The sequence below is a fragment of the Loxodonta africana genome, chromosome 23 (genome assembly GCF_030014295.1).
Source record: "Loxodonta africana isolate mLoxAfr1 chromosome 23, mLoxAfr1.hap2, whole genome shotgun sequence".
NCBI lineage: Eukaryota > Metazoa > Chordata > Mammalia > Proboscidea > Elephantidae > Loxodonta > Loxodonta africana.
In genome coordinates, this window is record NC_087364.1 from 65,108,527 (window position 1) to 65,135,030 (window position 26,504).

At 54.6% G+C, this 26,504-nt stretch overlaps 2 protein-coding genes across 2 annotated transcripts; one reads left to right on the forward strand and one right to left on the reverse strand.

The window, feature by feature from the left end:
- Positions 1-314: 314 nt before the first annotated feature.
- Positions 315-15,766, reverse strand: ZIC4 (Zic family member 4). The gene is made up of 7 exons (XM_064275383.1): positions 14,927-15,766; positions 8,299-8,916; positions 3,298-3,771; positions 2,447-2,589; positions 1,596-1,647; positions 1,073-1,195; positions 315-454 (listed from the first exon to the last, which is right to left on the reverse strand). The coding sequence occupies exons 1-7, from the start codon at positions 14,994-14,996 to the stop codon at positions 315-317; spliced, it is 1,620 nt and encodes a 539-aa protein (XP_064131453.1). The 5' UTR covers positions 14,997-15,766.
- Positions 15,767-22,378: 6,612 nt separating this feature from the next.
- ZIC1 (Zic family member 1) lies at positions 22,379-25,851 on the forward strand. The gene is made up of 3 exons (XM_003416166.4): positions 22,379-23,360; positions 24,804-24,967; positions 25,654-25,851. Exons 1-3 carry the CDS (start codon positions 22,379-22,381, stop codon positions 25,849-25,851), a joined length of 1,344 nt encoding a protein of 447 aa, XP_003416214.1.
- Positions 25,852-26,504: the final 653 nt, after the last annotated feature.

Genomic DNA, 26,504 nt, shown 5'->3' on the forward strand with positions numbered 1-26,504 from the left:
CCCGGTTCCCTTGGCCTTGGGCTCTTGAGTTCGTGCCCAGGGCCAGCCCCAGGCCTGAAGGGCCCCACACACCCAGTGCTGGAGAAACATATTTGGAAACCACAAGAGACTTCTGAGATGGAGGAACAGAACAGGCTGTGCTGGGAGCTAGCGCAAAAACATCTGGAGGGAACAGGCTGAACCCCACAGACTCCTCCATGGTGGCTCAAATCAAATTCAGATCTCCACCTTGATCAAGATTCTGAGGGGTGCTTTGCACAAAACCGGGCGGGGGATGCTCATTTGTTAAGCTTCTGAGGTTGCCCTAAAGTCATTTACTCCTGACCCCGGAGCCTCTTTGGGGCGCAGTCAAGGTGCGCGGAGTCCGGCTCCTCCCTTTCCTGAAAGCTTCCCTGGCGCCAAAGCTCCCCACATCGGGGCTCAGAGTGAACCCCTAAACGCCGGCGAGGCAGGTCTTAGGGAGGAAGTATATACTGGAGAGCGCAGTGACAGTATTAAATGGCGTGAAAGCAAAGGTCAGCGCAAATGTATCTTAATAGAGTGTCTGCAGTGAAGTGTGCCGCCTTTGAAGGGGCCGCTCCCCGCGCGCATTTCCATGGCGAGCCTAACGCGGCATGCTGATGCACCGTCAAACTCACACTTTCAACCCCAAAACCCGACTCTTTGAACAACCCGAGCTTGATTAGACCTTTCTCCTTTTCTTTCCCTCTTACAAACCATTTCCTCGCCTTTAGAAACTCGCCATCAAACCCAAATGCGCCCTCTGATCACCGCAGAAAGCAGAAACAAAGGAGGCTGAGCGGCGATTCAAGCGGCCCTTTTCTTCCCTCCCATTATTATCCATTTTTATTATGATCGGGAACAAGTGCCCATTCGCGTGGGTTTTGTTTACCGGAAATTAAATGAAAATGATTTAGTCCGCGTCAAACAAAAATATATACTTGTATACACAAGAAAAAAGGCCTGTTAGACGTAAATATTATGTCCTTAATGAAAAGCCTGGACGGGCTCCAGGCTCGGCCTTTCAGGATTTCAGTGCGACTTGCCCATTGCCATAGAAATCCTAACTTACCATGAAGATGCACCGTGGCGAAGAAACACCGCTTTGTGAGCGGGCCCTTTGATGTCGCAGGCGAGAGATGCGGGCGCTCAGCTGCGCCGGGCGAGATTACCTTGCGAGCAACGCGGTGGACATCTGTAACAAGCAAATGAAAAATTAAAGGAGATTAGTGACTGACCAAACATTTTTATTTTATTTCATTATTTTGGATGGGGGGCCTAGAAACAGAAGAGAAAGAAACGAGTCCTATTGGGTTAGGGGGAACTTTGGAAATCTGGGCAGAAGGAACAAGTTTCCCAGCTGCCCTTTGCACCTTGGCCGTGGGACGGGAGTTTCACGATGGGAACAAGTTGTTTGAGACGACTGCCCGAACGGGGCCAGGCGGCCTCTGGGCGCTATTGTCCAGGGGGGAGGAGGAGATGGAAGCCCCCTCCCCCTTCCACAAGCGTCGGGATTCATTAAGGATTTATGTGAAAGATTCCGGGTTTTATTTGGGATAATGGAACACTGCCACTCCAGTTAGGCCGGTATTTACCTAGCGGAAGTTGGGAGGCTACAGGGCAGGAGGTAGAATGGTCTAACGGTGTCTGCAAAGGGGAGAGCAAGGGAAAAAAAAAAAACACAGAGTGGCAGGGCAGCGACTCATTTTCTGGGCTCAGCTTTTAAAATTGAGCTCATTAGCCCCCCCCCCCCGGGGTGGGGGTATTTCTCCCCAGTTGAACTCCAAATTCTTAGGGGACTGGGATAGGTCTTTTCCTTCTTCGAATCTCAGCTAGGACTTTGGGGCAGGCCCATCCTCCGTACAGAGGATGGCAGACTGGGAACCCGGCCCTGGTTCCCCCCCCCCCACCCTCTTGGCAACAATTGCAAAGGTCTTCCTCTCCCCGCCCCCAACATCTGGTTCTTTTTCTGAGGATTTCATACCCAGCATATTACATACACATTCAATGTAGACCTATTGGGCGTTTGCCTTCACAGGATTTATTATTCCAGTGCATTCCCCTTAAACCCCCCTCTTTTTTAAATATAAGACCAACGTTGGGCGATTTTGACAAAGACCGTCACAGAATTGTGGAGATTCACCCAGGCTTGGCCCCTTTGACCAGGTCGCTTGGCCGTGGAGGCCGCGGCGCAGTGACGTCATTGGCCCGCTTCCCCTCACCACCTCCCCCTCCCCCCAGCTCTGAGCACCCATGATTCCACAGGAAGCATTTCGGCAGGGGTAGGGGTGGCAAAGGGGTGATTGGTCGATAGAGGCCTCACAGCATTGCATCTTGAAGCCCCTCTCATGCTCTGTTTGTATTTCCTGTTGGGGTGGACTCATCCTCTACCCCAAGTGCGTAATGCCTATGGCACCTGTGGACAAACAGGCAGACAGACGTGTACGTGTGGCCGGGTCCGTCTACCGGGAAGGGGAACTCGTGGCCGCGGGGGAGAGGGCTGCACCCCTCGAGACTTATCTCTTTTGCAGAAGTCCGTCAAGACAATATTTGGGATGGGGACTTTGTGTATTTTCGTTTCAAGGATAGCTGGCGGAGGGGAAAATGGAGAGGGCCAAAAAGGGATGGAAACGGGAGACAAGAAAACGGCTCTGGCATTCCTTCTGTCACCTTCCCTGCTCTGCCACCTTTCCTGCTCAGAACTTCCGTGGCTGGGGTCGCTGGGGGGGGGGGGCGCTGGGTGGGAGCTCACTGGGAGCTGGGAAGCTCCTGGAGGTGGGACTCTGAGCGGCCCAGGCCTCGAGGAAAATACTTCGCATTCTGTGGACCAGGAGGGAACTTTATGACCTTACTTTTGCCACCTGTAGTTGCCAGGATTGCGCATAAATTCTCCATATATATATATACGTAGTTTTTTTTTTTTTTTTTTTACTGACTCTTGCTCTCATTTCTTTACCCCTGACACTGGTTTTATGCTGCCCAGGCAGTCCTGACCTCTGTGCGTGGAGTGTGGGCTTGAGTGGATATGACTGTAGAATAAATATCGAGACCATGTTTATATTATAAAAAAATCGGTATTGTATCAGCACATTCAATGAGCTTTATCAGGCAATTATTATTGGTAGCCTGCAACCCTCCCCTTCCTTCCTTCCTTCCTTCCTTCCTTCCTTCCTTCCTTCCTTCCTTCCTTCCTTCCTTCCTTCCTTCCTTCCTTCCTTCCTTCCTTCCTTCCTTCTTTCCTTCCTTCCTTCCTTCCCTCTCTCCCCCCCTTCCTCTCCCTCTTCAAGCCTCAGTAACCCGGCCTAGACTTGGAATCGGTGTACGCCGGAGCAGTAACGACAGCAGCAGCCCAAAGGCCGGAGGTGGCAGCAGTCGCAGGGCCAGGTGGTGGCGCGGGACTGGGGGAAGCGGCGAGGGTGGCGGCGGCGGGGCCGGCGCCCTGACACACATACCATTCGCTCAGGTCAGCGCCACGAGCCGCCACCGCCACTGAGGAGGCCACCGGGGGCTCACGGCCGCAGTCCGACGAGGGCGACACGAGGGCAGACGGCGTGGCCGAGTCGTAGCCAGAGCTGGGTGGCGGCGGCGAGCGCCCGTGCACCTTCATGTGCTTGCGGAGCGAGCTGGGGTGCGTATAGCACTTGTCGCAGCCGCGCACCTTGCACGTATATGGCTTGTCGCTCGTGTGCACGTGCGAGTGCTTCTTGCGGTCGCTGCTGTTGGCGAAGCGCCGCTCGCAGCCCTCGAACTCACATCTGAAGGGCTTCTCCCCTGGAGGAGGCAACGTAGAGACGTTAGTGCGCGTGGGCCGGGCCCGGGCTAGCCTCTACTCCCATACCCTCGTTTCTCACCCATTTTCCGAAAAAGAACCACACAACATTTTCAGAAATTAGAAACCCCTTTCCTGCGCGCCTCAGGCGGGGCACCTCCTTCCCGCGCACAGTGCGCCCCCTGCGTGATCCCACCCCCCACGTCTTCACCCCTCCTACTCGCCCGACTGGGCCTAGGGGAGGGGGAGGGTACGGAGGAGGAGCGACAGTGACTCCATTTTAGTTGAGTTTCCGTTCTCTAAAATCCTGATTCTTCCTGATTGTTTTTCTCCAAATTTTCTCGACTCAGAGCCAGGAGCACCTCTGTCCGGAGAATAGAGTTGCCTGAGGAGCTCGCATCTGCTCGATTTAAAGTTGCTAGTGCAAACAAACTCCCCCACCTCCCCTCCCCGCACACACACCGCATCCCGGCCCAAACTGCTTTCTAAAGTGGGTTTTGGGCAAACGCCAGGGCAATGGAATAACCCAAGTATGTGCAGCCGAGGTACACGGCGTGTGCGTAATGTGGATTCATGTTGCAGGCAAAGAAATTCTGAGCAATGATTCATCTCAGAGACGTTTTTTACCGCAAACAGAGCCCCCTCCCCCTTTCCTCCTAGCCCCTGAGGACAAACATGTAGCAGCATTCTTCAAATCTTGCCTAAACCGTCCGGGATCCCTCCAGATCCGCGCTCCCGCAATAATATTTTATTACGCTGTTTCAGCGGCTTCCCGGAGACCCTGCCGCGATCTGCCCACCCTCCCAGTCAGAGCGGACTGTGCAAGGCCCGGCGGTCTGCCCAGACCGCCCCCGTCTGGCTCTCCCACCTCGCAGGCCCGAGCTAAGGGGCCGACCCTGCAGGGTCCGCGGGCCGAGCCGGGTCGGATGCCTCTCCCACAGTCGCACCCTTGAACACGGCGTATTCGGGATGAGCGCGGAGGCTGCAGTCGGGGCCAGGCCCCGCTCTGCGGACCGGAGGGCAAGCCGGCGGCCAGGCTAGGCCCGCTCGCGAGCGGCTCGGATCCGGGGCTGCGATGCCCTGTAGAGCAGAGGGAAGGAGCGAGCGCACGTTGGGGTGGAAAGCTTGTCAGAGGACCGACCCCACATCCTGACGCTCGCGGCCGGCTAAGTTCGCTGGCGTGGAGGGAAGGAAAGGACCCTGGGAACTGGGAAGCCCAGATTCCTGCCAGAGCTGCAGATTTTGAGGGGAGGTGGAGGAGGTGGCTGGGCGCTTTAAACAAATGTATGCCGCCTGGCGCCCTGGGTTAAGGAGATGGCTACCGAGCGTCTCGCTAAGTGGGAGAGGTGCCTGAATGGGGCTTGTTGCTTTTGTGGTCGCTTCTCTCGCCGGTTCCTGGAAAGCCGGACTCTGTGGGGGCAGGTTTGGACTCTGGTGGCCAAACAAAGCCTGTGTTCCCAAGCCCCGCCGAGGCTCGAGCTGAGCTAAGGTTTGCGCACTACCGGCGCCTCCCCGCGGGCGGCCGGGGATGAGCTCGGGACTCCGGACCGTCCGGCCGGGCTTCTCCCTCGGCAGGACTACTGCTGGTACATGGAGCCCTCTGTAAGGTGCTGGCATCTGCCATTTCTCGGGACGGCGGGAGAAAGATGCTGAATAAATCAGTGTTCCTATTTGCCCCTCGTTTTCTCTCCTCTGACCCCTGCCAGCATCTGGAAAATCGAAACTTTTCTTCCTCCCTCCTCTTTCTAAACTCACACACCCACAAAAAAGATGCAATACAGAGCCTGCAAAAGAAAACAAGGTTTTGCTGAGAAAACAAGAGGAATGGAATTTGAGGTTGACACCCCGTTCAGGAAAAAAAAAAGAAAAAGAAAAAAACCCCGCCACACACTAATCCCATCTTTTGAGCGCCTCGTTAGACATCCGCGTAAAAGAAACAATAGTTTCGCTCCAGACGAGGAGCAAAGGCGACAAAAGCAGGGCACTGAGGAGACAAGGGCAGCCTGGAATTTCCGAGACCCCTGGGAGGCCAGGTGAGGCCGCGCCCCCGCGCTCTCGGGGCCTCTCCAGAGCTGCAGGAGGCGCCCGGGTCTCCTGGTTGACATCCCTCCCTACCCCACCCCCCAACCCGCGGCACCCCGCCTCCACACCCCGCCCCCCGCAGCCTGCACTGCGCCCTGGGTGGGGAGGTGGCTGTGGGGAGGCAGGGTTGGGCCAGGCCTGTGCAGCGGTCCCGGGGTGGCCTGGGCCTGGGGCTGCGCTGTGAGAGGCCTGGAGTCTCCTCCCCAAAGCTCGGCGGCGGGAAGAGGCCTCCTCCCCGGCCCCGCGCCAGGCCCGCCAGACAAAGTTCGGAAGGGTCGGGACAGCCTGGCCAGCGCCATTTTCTCGCGCTTGAGGTTGGGCCAGGTTGTCCGGGCGCATCCGCCCCGGCTTGCCTCTTCTCTCCCTCGGATCCCCAGCCCGGCCTCTCTCTATCCGCCGCTGGGGAAGGTGCGGCGAGGCCTGAGCCGAGGGCTCCCCCCGCCCCGGGAGGCGCACCAGGCGGCTTGGTCCCGGCAGAGCGCAGCGGCTGGCTGGCGCCTCCCTCGCGGCGGCACCATTGTTCCGGGCTCGCAGCGACGGCCACCAAGTGAAACCTATCGGCATGGGCCTGGGGCGGCCGCCTCCGAAGCCAGGCCGGGGATTCAGATCCCGGAGAATCGCAACTCCTAAGAAATCAGCTCCTGTTCACCGCTTCCGCGATTCGAGGAAATGAAACGCCATTAATATTTGAAAAGGCAATTATTTTCCTGTTGAATCGAGAACTGTCTTCATGAATAATTTGTAGCGAGGTCTATTGCCATTTGAGAAACATTTTGTTGGAGGTTCCCCCCCCCTTTTCATTACTGAGGGTGGTGGGTGGGAGAGAGGGATGTGGGAAATTCCGGAGCAAGCGAGGCTCGGTAGATTTTTTTTTTTTTTGAAGTAGTGAATCAGGACCTCCAGTGGGAAGGACGCACTTAGAATTCTGTTCTGAATAGACGCAAACCTGAGCCAGCCCGGGCGCACTGAACTTGCTTCTCTGCTGTAGGTCGATTGCACTAAGAATTTCACCATTTTCTGCTTCACAGACTTCAAACAGTGGGCCGGCAAAAAGCAGTAAAAGTTTGTTTGTTTTAAACCTCCCTGTCATTAAGGATGGGTTCCTTCTCCCGCTCAGGGCTGCGCGTCTACCTTCGAGGTACCGGCCGCCAGCTCCTAGAGCAGCGGGCCTGCGGGTCAGGATCGGGGTCCCACGTTTCCCCCACTTGGATAAAACTCAGGGGGCCGCCAGATGCGTGCAAGGCGCGGGGGGCGGGGGAGGCGGAGGGAGCCTGGGAAAACGACACTGCCCAGACGTGCTTGGACAAGAAAGTACAAGACTCCAGGCGGACTTTGGTCCGAGAGCCTCGGCTTGTGCCAGAGCGTCTTGGCCCGGACCTTGCCCGAGCAGCCAGAGTTTGGGGGCGGAGGAGGGATTTAGCCAGCTTCTTCCCCGGGAGGTGCCAGCCGGGCGCAGTTCTCTGTAACCATTGCTGATGTTTGCAGCAAGAATGGAGGTGAGTAAGGCAGGGCGCTGTGGAGTAGGGAGAAGGGGGGCATCAAGTTGGAACTTATTTCATCTTCTCGTTTCCTCACGAGGCCTCCTCCCCCGCCCCCAAAGGGCGGGAGGAGAGAATGTGTTGACTTCTTAACCTTTGGGGGGAGGGGACAAGACATCCCTAGCTAAGTGGAGTAGAAACAGCGGCTGCTAAACTAATTAACGTAACTTCACAGGCTGTTCTGGGAAGTGTGAAAACTTTCTCCTTGCAGTTGCATTAATTACAAACGCTTCTGGCCGGAGGAGTTCAACTTTGCAGACTCTTGCGCGCGGCTCCTTTTCTCTCTGCTAGCTAGAACTAACAGATGTGGTTGACACATGTCCCCATTTCACTTAACAGCTCGGTAAATGACATTTAAGGCGGATGGGTCCCGTTGGGTCTCTGCCACGGCAAAAAGGGGGGTTCTCCAAACGTCCCAAATGCCGGGCTAGCAAGTCTTCAAAACAGGGCCAAACTGAGCCCATCAGACACCTAAATCCAAAATCAGGCACCAAGTAGCCGGTGCTTCCGCGGTCCAGGTAGCGGTCAGCTCGTAAGGCTGACGGGTGGAGGCGTTCTCGCCACGCGATTACAAAAAGACCGCGAAAAGTTAGATGGCAATGTTCCTGCCCCTTAAGTCAAGCTCCGCGAGCAGGGAGCACAGGTTTGCACACACAAGGACACAGGCACGCTCCTCCTCCTCCCCCAAAATAGAAACCCCGCACCACCCTTCCCACACACAGCCTGCGGAAACTTCTGGGATTCTAAGACTAGAAGCGCATAATTAATATTTTATGGCCTTGGCGCAGAGTAACATACCAAAACACCCCCACCCCATCTGGAATTTAGGAAAATCCAGCCCCGAGGGCCCGGAAGAGGCTGCCTGCTCCCCGCGAGGGTCCGCACGAGACAAACGCGCCGAATACTGACCTGTGTGGGTTCGTTTGTGTATTTTGAGATTTTCTGATCTAGCAAAGACCTTCCCACACCCCGGGAAAGGACAAGGGAAGGGTTTCTCGCCCGTGTGCACGCGGATGTGATTTACAAGTTTGTATTTGGCTTTGAAGGGCTTGCCCTGGCGCGGACACTCCTCCCAGAAGCAGATGTGGTTGGCCTGCTCCGGGCCGCCGACGTGCTCCACGGTGACGTGTGTGACCAGCTCCTGCATGGTGCTGAAAGTTTTGGAGCAGAGACGCGGGGGCGCGGGGCCGTCGGCCGCCAGCCACTGGCAGATGAGCTCCTGTTTGATGGGCTGGCGCATGTAGCGGAAGAAGGCGCCAGGGCCGTGGGGCGCCGCGAGCTTCACGGTCAGGTTCATGCCCCCATAGCCATGCAGGGCGGCGGCAGCTACGAGGGCGTCGCTGCGGGCTGCGGGCCCCGGCGCGAAGGGTTCGGGCCGCGCGTACATGTCTCCAGGGAGCCCCAGATGTAGGAGTCCATTCAAAGGACTGCTGGGGGAGGCCGGGGGAGGCTGCTCGTGGAGACCCGGGAACACCGAGGGACTGGCTGTGGCGGCGAGCTGGGGGCCATGGTGTCCGGAGCTGCTACCTGTTGTCGAGACAAATAGCTCGCGTGAGAACGGGTGGTGTGGGCCCCGCGTTCCACCCGGCCGCGGGGGGCAGGCCCAGCCCAGCCGCACCGCGGCCTCTGCCGTCAGCGCCGGAATCTGGAGCCAGATGGCGGCGGCGGCAACGAACCGAGTGGACAGCGCGTGGCCAAGCGCCTCAGCAGCCGTCGGGCCGGGCAGCTGTTCGGTGGAACCTCCTGCAGCCCCATGAGCCGCAGAGGAAAGGTGGCGGGGAGATAGGAGGAAAGGGCAATGTGGTACGCAGCTCTGGCTCTGGGAGGTGCTGGGGGCCCCTGGGCTCTGCTCCAGAGGGGTCCGACCTGCGCCCCAGGCGCGCTTCGCTGCGAATTCCCTGGGGCGCTCGCGGTAGCGGCGCCCTGCGGGGGAGTGGGGGTGATGGCAGTGGCGATGATGGAAGTGGTGGTGTTGGAAGTGGCGGTGGCGCTGAAGCGCCCCGGCCATATATACTAATTTCGGCTCCCGGCTCGGCTGGGAGAGGGCAGCCTGCTGCATCCCGACCGGGGCTCCCCGGAGCTCCCGGTGCCGGGCTGCTCACGCCAGCGTCACCTGACAGCGGGGAGGGGAAAGAACAACCACAAAAAAACTTCTGCAAAGTTTTTTTCTCCCCCCCTCCAGTTTTGCGTTTTGGCTTTTTCCCCTCCTTCTCTCTCGATCTTTAATGCCTACGTGAAATCCCTTACGCTACCGAGGCAGCAGCGGGGCGCGGGAGAAAGTGAATAGAGATTCCGGGCCTTGGTCGCGGCCCGCCGAGAGGAACAATCGCCCAGGTCGCCCATTGGCCGCCGGCCGGGCCCGACGTCAGCGATGACAGGTCGCGCCGCAAGCGGACACACACACGCGCGCACACACGCACACACACCCAGGAACACGGCCACACAACGGTCCCTCCTACACACACACACACACACACACACACACAAACACACACACACAGAGCCTCTCACGCTGCTACTGCTCATGCGCTCTGACCCGGGCATGGATTCTTCTTTCTCCCAGCGCCCCCTCCCCCTCGTCTGGGTGGGAGAGCTTCGCCTAGCTTCGCCTGGTGGCTCCTGGAATTGAGCCGGGCCGGGGGTATGCCTGCATTCGCCACGACTTCGGGGGGCGGGGAGGGGTGTCGCGCTGGGAGTCACACCCCCGGGACCGACAGCACACCCTGTCCTGCCCGGGCGGTTGGGCAGCACGCTGCGCGCGGGGATGACGGCTTGCTGGGCAGCTCGCCCCGGGGTCCGGGAGGAGGCGCCGGCAGGGAGAGGACCAGGCTGTAGCCTAGGCTGCCGGAGCCCAGGGAGAAGCAAGAACTCCGAGGCTAGCGGCCCTGGAGCCTAATTTCATCTCCTTGCTTTCTCCAAAATCTCTTGTTTTCCTCGTCCTCTCTCTCTCCTTCCCCCACCCCCGCGACCACACTTCCTCTTCTCACTTTGGTCCTTTCTTCTGCCCTCTCTGCCCCTGGCTTCCCTCCCCACTCTTGTCTCTCTTCATAGTCTCACCGGCCCCTCCTCCCCTGTGCCTGGCGCGCTCAGTCTTGGGAGAACCCAAGAATCCGGCCCTGACCAGAGCCAAGAGTGAGCCCAAGCTGGAGATGACTTGGGAGAAACTGGCTTCAAACCCAGCCCAAGCCCTCCAGAAGGGAGCTTAGAACCCTCCCCGCCACCAACTTCACCGACTCGCAGACCAGGAGGCCAAAAAACAAAGGCTTGGGGCACGTAGCGAGGAGGGACAGGTCCTGGCTGATCTGGGGTCCACAGCTCCGTATCTTGCTGCGGGACAGAGCCTCTGGCAAGGGGACTGGGGGCGGGGAGGGCTCCCACTCTCAGTTTCAGCCACTTGTTGCCGCTGTGCGGAGAGTCTGCCTTCCCTCTCGCATGGGTCCTGGGCTGTGGAAAGAGTGGACACACGTTTCCCAGTCCAGGCTCTGAGAGGGCCTGCAGACGAGGGGCATCCTCCCACCAGACGCCCTCCTGGGCTGCGGGCGCCACCTTGGTGGTGGAGGTGGGGGCGGGAGGGCAGTCAAAAAAACTTGGGTTCTGGCCCAGCCGAGTGTGGCGTAAACAGGGGGAGTGTCCTTTGTCTGCGCGGACAGGCTGGGGCCAGCTACACCGTTCTGCGGTTTAAAGGGCTGCTGACCCAGACCCCCGCCTGAGTCGCTGCAGTCGAAAATACCGGCCCAAGTGCTCTGGCCTCCCTGGCTGCCGTAGAAAGTGTTCCCAAACGGAGAAGGGCTTGGATTTTTAAGAGATGTTTTCAGGATTGAGTAAAAAAGACCCGGTACCCCATCAGCGGAGGCGAGAAATTTAAGCAAATTACAAGGAGTTAATTGAGCGGCCCCACCCATCCCCAGCACCAAGGACTATTCTTAAGCATTTCCTGGTCAGTAAATCAGGGCTTCTTTTAAATTAAAAAAATAATAATAATTAACTTATTTATAATGGTTGGCAGATTCTTTGAAACTTTCTTCACTTAACGCATTGTTCCCCGCTCGGGCTCTCTCGGTGGCGCACTTTAGCCAGGGATTAACTTCCACAATAATTTCCCTCGGCTTTGACAAGCCCCGGTCTTTCTGTTCCTCGGGCGGAAGAGCTTAGGCAACGCTACCAATAGATATTTCCTTAGCATAAAAAAAAAAAAAAAAAAAGTCCAAAGAAAGCGTTTGACAGCTCACAAAAACCAGGGACTTCCACACAGTAGTTTTGAGACCAGGCTTGAGAATTTCTCTCCTTTTCTGGCATTCTCCCTCGCTCACTTCCTCACTTTCCAGGGGCTTCCTCACTGGTCTCCTGCCCTGTTTTCTCTTCTTTCAAGAACTTCAGGGCCTGGTCTTTCTAGCGAGGTGTTCTCAGGTCTCAGTGAGTGGTTTCAAGGCTCCCCGCAGCGCAGGTGTCAGTTGAATGAGGTGATTCTGGGCCGAACCGTGAAGAGCTCAAAAAAACAAAAAACAAAAAAAAAAAAAAACGGGTTCCTCTCTGGGACCCCTTGCCCAGCTCTCTCTCTCTCAACAAGCTTAGTCAATTTCCCTGCGGCATTTAGGCCTACATACAGTGGCATTTCAGCAATAGTCCGGCCACTGCCACCTAAACCTAGGCAATCTGCAACCAAATGGCCGGCCGTTTGGGATGTTTGTCAAATCCACCATCCACTTTAGTTTTGAATAAGACTCTGATTTGCACCGAAATTGTCCCCTTAATATGTACACTGTGACACCCCTCCCCCACCAGGAGCTTGAGTAACAATACAGACCAGGGGTTCTTAACACATTTTAGGCTGCAACCCCTTTGGAAGCCTGGTGAGGTTGGTAAGCTCCTGATCGGCCTGTGGTGTGTTGTCCACACTCACAATAGGAAAAACAGTACTAACTTTCAGTTTGAAAAAAAGGTGGCAAAAATAAAGATGTGATTTTTCCCATCCAAGTTCATGGACCAAATTCTAACTGACTCCGTGGACTCCAGGGTTAAGAAGTAGAGAATTTATACACATGGACTATTAGGACACAACACATTCTCTGTTACTAACTTTGCCTTTGAACACCTTTGAACGTGTGTATGGCTTTGTGTGCCAGCAGTGGAAGGGCAGATACATCTGATTCAGCCAAAATCACCCACCGACAACAGTCTGGTCCCCTGGAGCTCCTTCCCAGATGCAGCCTTCCCTAGAAGTGCTGAAAACATCTGGACTTATCCTGGGTAGATGCTTTTTCAGTAACCAGGGGTCAGCTGACCTGCAGGTCACTGAGGTTGCCTGATCCTTGCAAGTTCCTTGGAGCCACGTGGTTCTTACCTTGGTTGGCTGAATATAGCAATGGGACCAGGCATTCTCCCAGGGGAACGTTTCCTCAGGGACAGCCATACAGAAAAAAAAAAAAAAAATCCCTTCTTCCCACTAATATTTATGATCAGAAAATTTGGGGGATTACATAAGTGTGTTCAAGGTATATCTGTGAAATAAGCCCAAAGCAGTATTCAGCTAACCACAAATGACAGGTGGAGCACCAATATTGGGGAGGCATATGTTAGTCTCCATGGGGACCTTCCAGTGCCAAGGACCAAGGAGCCCAGGTTTCAGAGACTCTCCAGTTTGGCAGACTAAGGGATGGGTATGTCCTCAGTGTTTCTCAGGTTCTTTAGGAAAGTTCTCTCGACACGCTCTGGCCCAACTGAAATATTCTACTCCTAATGATGCCTGGGGTTAAGACATCACTGAATTCACTTTTTTTTTTTTTTTTGCTCAGAGATCTCAGGCAGAGGTCAACAGGAAGAACTGGGGGCCTTGATGGGCAACTGTTTGGAGCATATTGCACTACCAAAGATGCAACAGTATTACTTGCCTTAGCCCTGCCAAATCCACCTGCCCAGAGAGGCTCTCAAGCCAGTGCCCAAAATCAAGAACCACTTACCTCTGTTTGCCCCAGTCAGACCACTGCAAAAGCATAACCTAAAGTGATCTGCTAATCTACTGTGTAGAAATTCAGAGGCCCTACCATCTGCCAGAGCTCCTCACACCATTGGGTCAAATGGAGGAACGTCTGCCCTCTCTCCCTTGGAAAGAAATGGGGGAGATTTCAGATCAATAACTAGGCTATTTTTTCCATTTTGATCTTTTACGCAATGCTAAATGATGATTATCTGTTGCAGGTTCTGCTCAGAGGAGGATCCCAGAAGCTGAGGGCCACTGCACAGAGCCTGGCCAACCATATGCCTTCTAAACCAGTTGTCTGGATCCTCTGCACCTAGAGCTACAGCCACTTGCTCCAGTCCTTTCTTCCCAGTTTTGTGGCCAAGTTAGCACCCAAAACAAGGGCTAAATCTCTTCCTGGGCTTTTCACAGACCAACTTCTAAATTCCTGCCGTGGGAGGTTGTCTCCAGTCTTCTGAAAAGAAATAACTTAAGCCCCAGGAGCCTGTATGTCCAATCCCAAATTGTACAAAGGAGATGAGATCTATCAGGATTTTGAAGATAAGGGGGAATATTCTTCCCATCTGCTGTGAAAGTTTGGGTTTTAATCATTGTTATTAATGGAACTGAGTATGGAAGGATATACACTTGACTAGGATTTAATTTCCAAGCACGAGTTCCAGGAAATGTCTTTTTAACAAAAGATTAAGAAATATGGCTAAAGGATCCTCCAGACCAGCATTAAGGAATCAAAACAACTGAATTTACATAATAACTGGATGTCTCTGAAGACTTCTGCAATCAAATCATCTCAAAATAATAAAAGAGAGACATTTCCTGAGTTGTCCATTTAACTTTTGTTAAGAGGGTTGCTTTGCCCACCATCCAGGGAACATCTTTGGAGACAACTGTCAGCTGGTGGTGGAGATGAAATAAAGGAAACTAGACGCCTGGAAGGGAAAACAGCCAACCCTAAATCATATGCTTATTCTAAATGGAATATTAAATTAAATTCTTCACAATGAAGGTATTCCTGACAGAGCGGCTGTCAGTCACTCCCTGTTCAGACACCACATTGTGGGAGTGTCGTCACCACCACATTGCAGAAGGCTGGTGTCCCTGGTAAAGATGATGCATATCATGTAAACCCCATCACCAAGATCAAAGTCGGCTCCTTTCATGGAAGCCAATACATGTCAAACCTCATTCCAATCAAATCGTCCGGAAATGAATTCAAGATGAATATGTCATAGAGTAATGTGACAGCGGAGCTGCAGAAGGCCAGGGCTGGTTGTTTCAATGAGAGAGTCGTCAAATATTAATTCTGAACGTCCAGATGAGTAGGCATTGGGGGGGATTAGCTGACTGCTGGTGGGATGCTGTGTTGCCGATTTGTGTGAAAGTGCACCAAACACCAAGGTGTTACTTTAAGTTTCATTGAACTCAAGAAACACCCCAAACTCACAACCTAACATAAGAAAAACAACAACAAAAACTCCAGACTCAAAAAAAGAAGGAAGGAAATAATCTGAAAAAGAAACGTCAGCAAGCCAATATTCAAAGAGGAGAGTCTTAACTTACTTGAGTCCTTCAGAGTGTTTCGGTAAAGCCGTAATCGTTTCCTCAGCACCAAGGAAGCCTTGTATCTCATTTTCTGACTTTAAGCCTGTTTGGGAAGAAAAAGAGGACAGTCACTGGTCAAACAATACGCTACTAGGTTGTATGGCAGGAGCCTGTGGCCTGAATGTATGAAATGAAGAAGATGTTGGTTTGAAGAAAGTCTTTTGCTTTTTCTTTGACAATTTTCAAATTTGGTAGCTAAAGAAAGATAAGGATTCTGCCAGGAACTGCCCATATTTATTACAAAACAATACATCCTTGGTGAAAAAAATAATAAAAATAATAATTTCTCAACTAGACTTTTATCTGAAATTCACTTTGTGGCTTTGCCTTGCAAGTGGAATTAAGCCCTCTTTCCAGGCTGTGTTAAAACATCTCAAATTTGAATTTATTCTATGGGAAGCCCCACTCATTAAAAAAAAAATGTATTATGTTGTGTTGGAGTGGAAATTAATAGAGGGAGAGACCGCTGTCTTCTAGGAAGCTAAATAAACAAACAACAAAAAAGGCAAACTTAAAAAAGGAAAAAAAGAAGCTAGGACATTAAAAGTGAGTTGTAAGTGTTGAGACTGAGAGGAAATTCTCTGAAGCTTTTCAGATCCTGTCCTGCCACTTGGTGTTGCAGAATCCCTTAGCCTCATATGGCCTTCCCCCAGACCTATTTTGGAGCTCTCACTGGTTGATTTTTCACAGTCGATAAATATATAACATTCAACCAGATTAAAAAAAAAAAAGCATACTTTTCATCACTGGATCCTGGTTATCCCCGTATCTTAGTTGAGAAGGTCAGAAGTAACATCCCCCTAAAATATATGTGTTCCTTTTCAGACTGACCCTGTGGCTACAGCTACCAAGCCTTTGGTCATTTTTAAGCCTGTCTTTAAAACCAGCCTGGGGACTTCTGCTTCTGTCAGAAGAGGCTGGAGGCGGTGGAGCAGCTAAACAGAGGCCATCCACTGAGCCCCGACCCTCAATTTGGCCTAAAAAGACAAACAGTTATTGAAAAGGTCTCAGGCTGGACAAACACAGCAAGCCCTCTTGTCAATGAGGATGTCGGCCTGTCTTGACACTCCAGCCTACAGAACAAGCAATTGTTTAACTTGTTGAACCACAGGCCAAATCCAAGTGGGACTCTGTTATCTCAGAGGGTTTCCAGTTCTCTATGCCCAAAGATTTCTCTCTCTCTCTCTGTCCTCAGCCTGCATTTGAACTAGCTGCTTGGCCGTTTTCACCCTTCTCTCTCCCTTCCCTTCTAGGTCCCTTCTGGGGACCAGGGTCAGACTCACCTTTTCCCAGAAGGTTTTATTTATTTTCAACTCTTTCTAACCAAAAGGCATCCTTCCCCCAAGGTAATAAACTCCTTCCTGCACAATCAGGAAAGAAAGGAGGCCCAGTCTTGCATTCCTACAGAAGGTGGCTCTCTGGGCATCCTCAGTCTGAAATGTCCTCACGGCAGGACGTCTGGCACCGGAAAAGTCCTGTTTGGTTGGAGGCTAATAGAATTTACTTTTTCGTTTCCAAGGGAAACGGGTATGAGGGTTCCTAGAGATCTAGGTCCACCTACAATATTGCCCCAGTCCCATCTGTACTAGGACTGGGTCACTTCTACCTCCAGGTCCTAGCAGCCCTTTGGCTCTTACAAACCCACAGGCCTGTGAAACAAGTTGCAGAGGCCAAACTAGGGCAGGTAAGGGGATCTTAATCTGTAGCAGCTATCTCCTTCATCAGACCTGTGAGGGATACGGAAAACATCTTCTTCTTGGGTTCAAACTCAGACACCACTCAGCAAGCCAGTCACCTCAGTGATGTAGGGGTGAGAAAATGTGGGAACATTCCCTGGGCCCCCGACCTGAGGTCCCACTAGTCTCTTGGTGTGGGAGGCCTGCCACAAGGCTGGCTTGGTTATCCCTGCATGCTGGCTCCAGACATCTCCCCACACCAGTCAGCGGCCCCTGAATTACCTACGAATCGGGGAGTACGGCCTAGAGATTCACGGGGACCTGCCTTCCTCCCCCCACCTTGGAGGAGAAGTGGGTGCCAGCGAGGCCCAGTGACTGATCGTGCAGGAGGAGAGCAGGAAGGGGGGCGGTGGGTTCGTGCAAAAGGTACCATTTTCCTTTGAGAGAACTCCGAGGCCCTACCTTGTGAGGCCACCCTAGCCGGCGCAGGCCTGGCCCAGGTCAGAGGTCACCTGCAGCCTGCTTTCCAAGCCGCAGCTTCAGGCCCCTGCCTTCAAGCTGCTCCTCGCAAATTAACTCTCTAGCCAGCCGAACCTGGCGCGGCAAAGGCTTGCTCCCCTCTCGGCCACAGCTCTGCCTGGGCGCTGCGCGGAGCAGGGGCGGCTGCACGCTGGCCTGGGACTCCCCAGCAGGAGCGGAACCACCCTTCTGGGCTCTGCCGGCTGTCCACTATCGCCCGCCACTCTCTGAACCTCCCTACCCAACCTCGCCCAGGCCCTCAAGCTCCTGCTTTGCGCCACGAGGCTAGGTTGTGAGAGCGTTTTCTCATTCTCCTGTTCCCTCAGCGAGTAGCTCGGCTTCCCGAGCTGGGGGCTGGAGGCTGGGCGACCTCCGGGTGCTAGAGAAACATCTGCAGCCATGGCTTCACTGCAGAACCAGCCCGGGCACATAACTCTCCCCCGACATTCCCCCTCCAACCTGAAGGCGTGTGGGGCAGAGGAAGGGAAGATGTCGCAGCAGCGTGGGTCGCTGCGAGGCTAACACTGTCGGAGAGGGGGAGAAACGTGACTTCGGAATCCAGAGGGAGTTCCCTGCACGCGGGTTGGCCGACGGACAGCTCTCCAACACCTAACCAGTTCTCCCTAAGACAAAGCTGGCTTCCAACTGTCCCCATGGGCTGTTGTGAACCCCAAACTTTGCGGTCAAGGCTTTGAGCCAGTCCTGGATTTCTGTCGCAGCCCAACTCTGTTCCCGCCTCACTTCGCCCCTAATTTTCACTCTCCCTGTGTGCCCAGAGTCGGAGACTGCTGAAGCTGCGGCCTGCTCTCCCAGCCCTCGTTCGCATCTCAAGAAAGAAAACCAAGTCCCTAACCCGCTGCCGGCTGCGCGCAGAGAGGGGATCCTAGGGGTCAGAGTTCTGAGGACCAGGGTGCGGGGGAGGCGGGGGGGGGGCGAGGAACAGCGCCGGGCGCTGACCCAGCCGGCATCGGCTGTCAGGTTGGGGCGAAGTTCCATCGTCTCTCTGCCAGCCGGGCCTGCTAACTTGGCTCCTTTGACAACGGGGAGGAGAAGCAGAGCACCTCCCCGCCATCCCGTTGGGGACAGGGCAGAGAAGCTGCCCGAAGGGGGTCCCTCCCGGCGTTCTGGGCCATGAATCCCCTTCTTGTGCCCACAGTGGGACACCTAGGCCATTTACAAGGAGGGAAGAGAAGGCAGGCGGGCAACAAGCTGCTTTTGGTCCGTGTGCCAGTGGGGACCCCATTTGTGCCCCCTTCCCCCACTCCTGGGAAGAAGGGTGGACGGTCTCCAGCGTGGCCCCTTTGCGGAAGGGCCCCCTCCTCCCCTCAGTGTCCGTGGGGGTGGGGCCTGCACTTCGGTTGGGGAGGGCTAATGGGGAAGAGAATAAGGGAGAAAGCCTGGCTGGGCCTCTTCCCCCAGTGGGATATGGGTGCCGTCGGCCCCATAAGGGCGCTTGCTCCGCAGCCGTTGGGGGTATGGGGTTCCAGCTGTCTGCCCCCTGAATTCGTGCACTTACCTCGCTCCACCTGTTGCCGGGATCGCCTCATTTCTGCACATCACTTCGGGGTGGCTGAGGGGGGACCACGAACCCCTCCAAGCCTCTCTTTTGTGGTTCCAGTAAGGCGGTCATTCTTCATTCCTCCTTTTCCAGCTTTCGGGAAGCAGTTAGGGAATGTATGATGAAGCAGAAATGAGCCGTCGGGATGATATTTTAATGGCTTATATGTCACGTTGGTGCATGTGGCTTTGAACTGGAGCCGCTCGCGTTTCCTGCAGAGAGCGCCGCAAATCCCACTTGATAACTTCTACAACCCACAACTTTTTTTTTTTTTTCTCACGTTCGCTCTTACCCTGTATATTTGGACGCGTTTTCTAAAAATACCCTCTTGTCAACGTCCCGGTTGGATTTTCCACGGACTGGAGAGGAGAGGACTGACTTTTCTTTTTTGAAGAATTATTTCCCTCCCCCCTCCCAGCAGTTACCTCCCCCCTCAGGTCCCCTCCCTTGTTTTCTTGAAAGGCAAGGCGAGGTGAGTTCGATATTTGTTCTCCCCAGAGAGAGAGGAAGAGCCTCTAGAGAAAAACTGCTTCTTGTAGAGGTTTCTAGGACCTCAGGCAACAGAATCTAACTTCCCCTTCCAGACAGCAGAAAAGAGTCATAGTGGCTCCTATAAATAGATATATTTTTACAGTGTATAATAGTTAAAACAAACAAACAAACAACCTCTTAACTCCCAGCCCTTTCTTTCCATTCCCTATCCGGGTTCCATTCAAAGTTGATGGGGAATGCTGGGCGGCTGGACTCAGACTTGTTGCTGGAAACAGAGCATTTCCTTCTCGAATTTCCATTTCCCAGAGCAACACAGAGGAAATGTTCCGCCAGGTCTCTTCAGGTATCAGGAAACCATCCCGGTTACAAAAGCCGGGTTTTGAGCAGGGAGAGCCCAGGAAAAACGGAGCCCGGCTCGCCAGTCCCAAGCACAAATTTAGTCCGTGAAAAGACCAGAAAACCAGAAAGGCAAGGAGAGGCCGATGCTGGCTCAGCCCTCTTCCCTCTTCCAGCCGGTGCAGCCAGTGCGGGCGAAGGGGCAAGAAAAAGATCCATTTTTATTTTGCTGTCGCCCAGGCACTGGGGAGTTTTCTAACGGGCCGCCTATGAAAGGATGAGTTGAGATTTCTTTGTCTGGAAAAAGAGTTTAGGGCTGTGATTCAGCTGCAAAGAAGCCAAATGAAGTTAGAAACAAAGGGTAAATTGAAGGATTCCGACTCTTGGCTTTTTGTGTTTTCCTTACTAGAAAATAATTAGACCTAATGAATATGCAGACGCCTCGGCTAAACCCTGGGCCGAGGCTGCTGGGTTTTAAACAGAGCTGCGGAGCAGCGCAACCTTGGTCCCCCAGCCCCCCGCATCCGCGTGCATTTTTTGAAATGCATAAATGTTGCTCGGCTTAATTGATTGAGTCACAGGGATTTTTCCCCCCAGCTTTTAAGTGCTATACTCTTCTACCTTTCAACAATCATTTTAATATATAGTCAATGGCTCTTTGTGGACGGAACAAAAAGCAACTACGCGCTGTTGTTGAATAGACTTTGCGCTGGGCAAAGACAGGTTAATCGAAGGCCGCATCGCGAAAACAAGCGAGTGTTGTATGTTTGCACTGAATCCAAATGTCTGCATTTTCCTAACTAAATCAAAGGGAGTGTTATTTCTTTTTCTGCTCACTCATCTGAAGGTAAGTAAATTTTCTCTGGCGATCAAAAGCCTGCTCGGCAACAAAGACCGCGCCCGCTTTTTCCACCGTCCTGGTGTGGCGAGTTGCGGAATTTCAATAACGGTGACAAGGGTGACTGATTTGTGAACTAGAAAAGGATTGAATGTCACAAAATTTACATTGGTCCTATCTATCGGGGATTTAAATACCAAAAAAGTATTCGGAGATCTCTAGGGAGCTTTGGGCAGCCCAGGGGAACAATGGAGCGGTGGGAAATTTACAGTTTTACCTGAATGAATGGGGCCCCGGTGGGAACAAGGGTGCAGAGCGAGGAGTTTGGCGGGGGCAGCCGAGGGAGATGAAGGAAAAAGAAGAAAAGAGAAAAATAACATAAGGGGGGGGGAGAAAAGGAAATTGGCAACAATGTTTCCAATTTGCCATTAAAAACAAACAAACCTCAATAACCTGGAAAATCAGGGGATCTCATCCACCTGTGTTTATTTTTTGGAGGGGGGAGGAAAGGGCACAGGAGGCTGGATCGATTGCATAAAATTGAGAAAAATCGAGGCAACCGGTTACCCTGAGAAATCACAATACTTGTAAAGAGAGAGTGAAGTGCCCGTGTGCTCCCGAGATCTTAAATTATTAACAGGAGAGGAAAGAGGCAAGAGAGAAGCAAACTTCAAAAGGAGCAAATAACAAAAGCCCCCTTTGCTGCCCTTAAAGGGAGGAAAAGGAGGGAAGAAAGAAAAGAAAGTTGCTGAATCGGGACATTCTGGAAGTGCCTTAGCTGTGTTTACCAGCCGCATCCCCGCCTCCTGCTCCCGGAGACGCCCGAAATCGCTAATCGCTCAGCGAGGAGCAGGTTTGAAGGAGGAGAGACAGATAAAGGGACAGAGAGACAGAGAGAGAGAGGGAGAGAGGAAAGGAAGGAGAGAGGGAAAATATGACTGCTAGAAAGAAAAAGAATCGTGGCAAAAAAAAATTTCCGTGAGAAGAGGGAAAAAAAATTTGGCTAAAAAAAAAAGTTGCTACTCCTGGCAGCCCTGTTTGTCAAAAGGGGATGTCAAGCGCTTTACAATACCTGGGATTGATGAGGCCGGCGGGCCAATGAGCGGTGCGCGGCGTCTCGGCGCGCCCTCCGTTGGCGCGGCGGCTGCGGGCGGGGGGAGCGCGGGCGCACCAATGGGCGTCCGCGTCGGCGGCACGTGACACCTCCCCCTGCTCTCATTCATCAAGGGGGGGGACGGTGTCGTCCTTTCAATTCATTTATCTGCAGGAATGATTGCTGCTATCAGTCTCGCGCTCACCGCCCGGCTGAGGAGGTGAAAGTTTCTCCCCAGGAAGATAAACCGCAAAAGACAATATTGTGCATGATTTGCGCCTTTTCTTTGGCTTTTTCTTTCTTTCTCTCTCTCTCTCTTTTTTTTTTTTCCAAAAAAACAGAGGGGAGAAGAGGAGAGTGAAGCAGCGAGGAGGCGAGCCTGAGATAAAGGAGAGAGAGAGAGAGAAAAGAAAGGGCGAGGGGCTAGTGGAGAAGTGAGGAGGGGCGCGCGGCGCGCGGCGGCGAAGGGCGAGCAGTCGCGGCTCCGGCGCTCACATTCCTCTATGCCACAAATCCAGGAGGAAGTTTTTTTGGGGGGCTGAGATGCTCCATGCCTTTCCCCGGGCAGCCTTGACGCGGGGCCCTCTCGGCAGAGACTGAGCGGCGAGGAAGTGAGAGCCCGGCCGGCGAGGTCTGCGCGGCGGGCTCCGGAGCCCGCCTTGCTCGCGGCCGCCAGCCGTCCGGCTTCCCCGCGCTTGGCCGGGAGGGCGCCCGGGCGCGCCGCGCCGCTGCCTGCGGGCTAGGACTTCTCGAGGTGGGTCGACTCCCCCTCCCTCCTCCTCTTCTTCCTCCTCTTCCTCCGCCTCTTGTTCCTCCTCCTCCTCCTCCTGATTTTCCCTCCTAGGCGGGCGAGGGTGGGGGGGGCGGGGGAGGTCGGGGCTCGCCCCGAGCAGCCACGATGCTCCTGGACGCCGGCCCCCAGTACCCCGCGATCGGCGTGACCACCTTTGGCGCGTCCCGCCACCACTCGGCGGGCGACGTGGCCGAGCGCGACGTAGGCCTGGGCATCAACCCGTTCGCCGACGGCATGGGCGCCTTCAAGCTCAACCCCAGCTCGCACGAGCTGGCCTCGGCCGGCCAGACGGCCTTCACGTCTCAGGCGCCCGGCTACGCGGCTGCCGCGGCCCTCGGCCATCACCACCACCCGGGCCACGTCGGCTCCTATTCGAGCGCAGCCTTCAACTCCACGCGGGACTTTCTGTTCCGCAACCGGGGCTTTGGCGACGCGGCCGCGGCAGCCAGCGCGCAGCACAGCCTGTTCGCCGCTTCGGCCGGAGGCTTCGGGGGTCCACACGGCCATACGGACGCCGCGGGCCACCTCCTCTTCCCCGGGCTTCACGAGCAGGCTGCGGGCCACGCGTCGCCCAACGTGGTCAACGGGCAGATGAGGCTTGGCTTCTCGGGGGACATGTACCCGCGGCCGGAGCAGTATGGCCAGGTAACCAGCCCGCGTTCCGAGCACTACGCCGCGCCGCAGCTGCACGGCTACGGGCCCATGAACGTGAACATGGCCGCACACCACGGCGCCGGCGCCTTCTTCCGCTACATGCGCCAACCCATCAAGCAGGAGCTTATCTGCAAGTGGATCGAGCCCGAGCAGCTGGCCAACCCCAAAAAGTCGTGCAACAAAACTTTCAGCACCATGCACGAGCTGGTCACGCACGTCACCGTGGAGCACGTTGGCGGCCCGGAGCAGAGCAACCACATCTGCTTCTGGGAGGAGTGTCCGCGCGAGGGCAAGCCCTTCAAAGCCAAATATAAACTGGTCAACCACATCCGCGTACACACGGGCGAGAAGCCCTTTCCCTGTCCCTTTCCTGGCTGCGGCAAGGTCTTCGCGCGCTCTGAGAACTTAAAGATCCACAAAAGGACGCACACAGGTACGGAAACAGCTTTCCTCGACTCCCCCTCCCCCCCTTCCCCTTCTGGGCCTGGGACTCGAAATCCAAAAGTCGGCAGCCTGGCCGGGGCGCACAAACCAGGCTTTCTAAGCTCCCGGCACCAGCTCCCGGGAGGCAAGCAACCAGCCGAAGTGTGCGCTGGCTTTTAGTCTGGGACTTGAAATTATGAAAAAGCGGAGGGAGGGGCAGACGAGAAGGACATAGGCAAATAAAGAAAAGGAAGTATAAAATAGGCCGACAGAACCGGGAGCCGCGCCGGGCTTGGCGGAGGCCTTGGTGCGAGCGAAGCCGGCTCCGGGCGGCTGTGAAGTCGCCTGCCGTTTTCGCTGGTGACAAATCTAAACGCTTGTTTCCAGCCAGCAGCCCTTTCCAGGCAGCTCAGAGAGGGCTTTGCCAAAGGAAGGGTTGAGGAAGTTGGAGGCGATCGGGTGGATGGCACAGCAAGAAATAAAAAGAAACAGAAAGAAAGAGAACGAGAGGGGAAATAAGCCGGGCCTGAGGAAGCTTCGGGGTTTATGCATATTTAAGGAGCCCACTTTTAGTACTGACTGGTTTCAGAGTGGGCTTGAGGCGTGGAGGAGTTGGCGGGAGGCGGGGAAGTCCTTTTGGTCAATTAGATTCCATGGGGCGATTTTCAGAACACCGAGTCCTCCGCGTTGGCCTTTCAAAATAAGCAAGAGACTGTTCCGGAACAATTAAAAATTAAAAAAAAAAAAATTTTTTTTTTTTTTGGCCGTGATCTGGGAGCTGTGGTCTGGTGTCCTGTAGACCACCCTGGGCCCATGGGCCCACAAGCCCAGGAATCCGCTCTCATTCTCCAGCCTGGTTGGCCCGGGTGATTGCTGAGAACAGCGCCTGGAACTTGGGGCTGATCGCCCTAGTCAGGGCCGAATTCGCGGCGCCCAGCTCTCTGCCCAGATTACGCTATAAAATGTTTGTGTGTAGGGGGTGGGGTGGGGTGGGGGAGGCGGAGAGGGGTGTGCGGGGCGAAGGGGAGGGGGTAGGGGGAGGAGAGAAGAGCAAAACAGCAAGAGAATCAGCCCCAACATGAAAATGAGAAAGCAAGCGCTAGGTAGAAGCCTTCGGAAATCCGGTGTATAGCCCCGGGCAGAAAAACCAGCGGCCTGACCCGCTGCCACTCTGGGACCTTAAAAAAAAAAAAAAACTTATAAAATATATGTATAAAAAAAACCGTAAGAATAATGTCTGGATTTAATTGAACTAGGGCTTAAAATATAGTGCAAATATTTATAACTTCACCGCAGAGAAATGAGAAGAAAAAAATTTTTTTGAAGCCCCGGGTATTTGAGCTTACAACCCTGGCCCCGCTGGCTTTTTATTTTGTTTTTCTTTTTTGCATTTGTTTAATTTTTTAAAAGGATTTGTTTTCATGAGCCCCCTCTTTCTCACCCTTCGCACCAGGAGAGAAACCCTTCAAGTGCGAGTTCGAGGGCTGCGACCGGCGCTTCGCCAACAGCAGCGACCGCAAGAAACATATGCACGTGCACACGAGCGACAAGCCCTATCTCTGCAAGATGTGCGACAAGTCCTACACGCACCCCAGCTCCTTGCGCAAGCACATGAAGGTAATCGCCGCGCTCTCGCTCGCCGCCGCTGAGCCGGGAACTCCCGGGGCTCTCGCCGGGGTTGGGCGGCGAGTGGCAGCCGGGTGGTGGCCGTGGGTGGTGGAGGCGGTTGGGCCACGGTGCCACTCAGCCAAGTGGGGTTGGGCCCAGAGGGCCGCGACTGCAAAGGGGGATGGGGCGCCCCAGGCCAGTGGAAATTCACCGTTTCATAGTAAAAGTAAAAAGAAGCGAGCACTGGTCCGCAGGCCGCCACTGAGTTTGCTGCTAGGGCTGAAGAAGCAGGTTGGGACGCGGCAGCTGGCGCCGTGGCGGCTGGCAGTGTGCTGCTGAGCCTCGCTCGGGCTCCTGCGCCCGGCCCTAAATGCTGGCCCACCTTAACCTGGGCACACGAAGCTCGGGGGTTGCGGGCGGGAACCGTCCCGGGCTCCGGCCTCGGGTCCGGCCCTCCTCTTCGCGGACCTCTCTTTCTTTGTGAGTCCCGGGGGCGCTGTCCCTCCTTGGAGCACCGCCGGTGCAGGACCGAGGCGGGGGAGCCCAGCCCGTACCCCGCGGGAGGAGACGCTCCGCAGCCCCGGGGGACCCCGAGCTCCGGAGAACGAGGCGAGCTGGAGCGCAGCGTTCGTGCTGCCTGGGCTGCGGCCGCTCCGGCTCTTTGGCTCGGTCAAAACGCGACTCTATTCCTGCAGGTCCATGAATCCTCGTCACAGGGCTCGCAGCCTTCTCCGGCCGCCAGCTCGGGCTACGAGTCCTCCACGCCGCCCACCATCGTGTCTCCCTCCACAGACAACCCGACCACCAGCTCCCTGTCGCCCTCTTCCTCGGCGGTCCACCACACAGCCGGCCACAGCGCGCTCTCTTCCAATTTTAACGAATGGTACGTGTAAACTCAGCAAACCACACACCGAACCGAACCCTATTTAAGAGACTGAGCACACACACACGCACACACAATGTTACTGAAAGAACCCTGCGAATCAAAGCAGCCCCCCCGCCCACAAACCCCACAATCTTATTTTTTTTAAACTTGCCAATAGACCTAGGACCGAGTGAGAGAGAGGAAGCAGCAAACCTTAGAAAAATCTCCTTTCTTTTTCTTTCTGTTTCTGTTTTTTGGCAAAAGCTTGGTAGCTAAGGCGCGGGACGGGGGTCGAGGAGGTGGCGGCCGCCTGACCAAATGTCGCTAACCCCAAGGGCCAGTTTCTGGTTAGAATCTGAAGGGGCTCTTTGGGGGCTTCGGCTATTTTTTTTTTTTGCTTTGCTTTCCTGTAAATACAGAATTATTAGCTTAAAACTGTACTGTTGGATTCTGTAAATAGTTATATCTCGGTTGGAGCGGGCGGGTGGGATTGTGGCGTTGTGGTCTTTGCATTGAGGGAGGGGGAGGGGCCGGGCGGGAAGGGGGGAGGGCAAGGGGTGGGCGGCCGAAAGCCAACTATTTGTACTGAATGGCAAGAATGTTCTAGTAAATGTGTACCAAAATGTGAATTACTTTGTACTTTTACAGTCTCCACGTCGACCTAACAGATTATTGGTATTA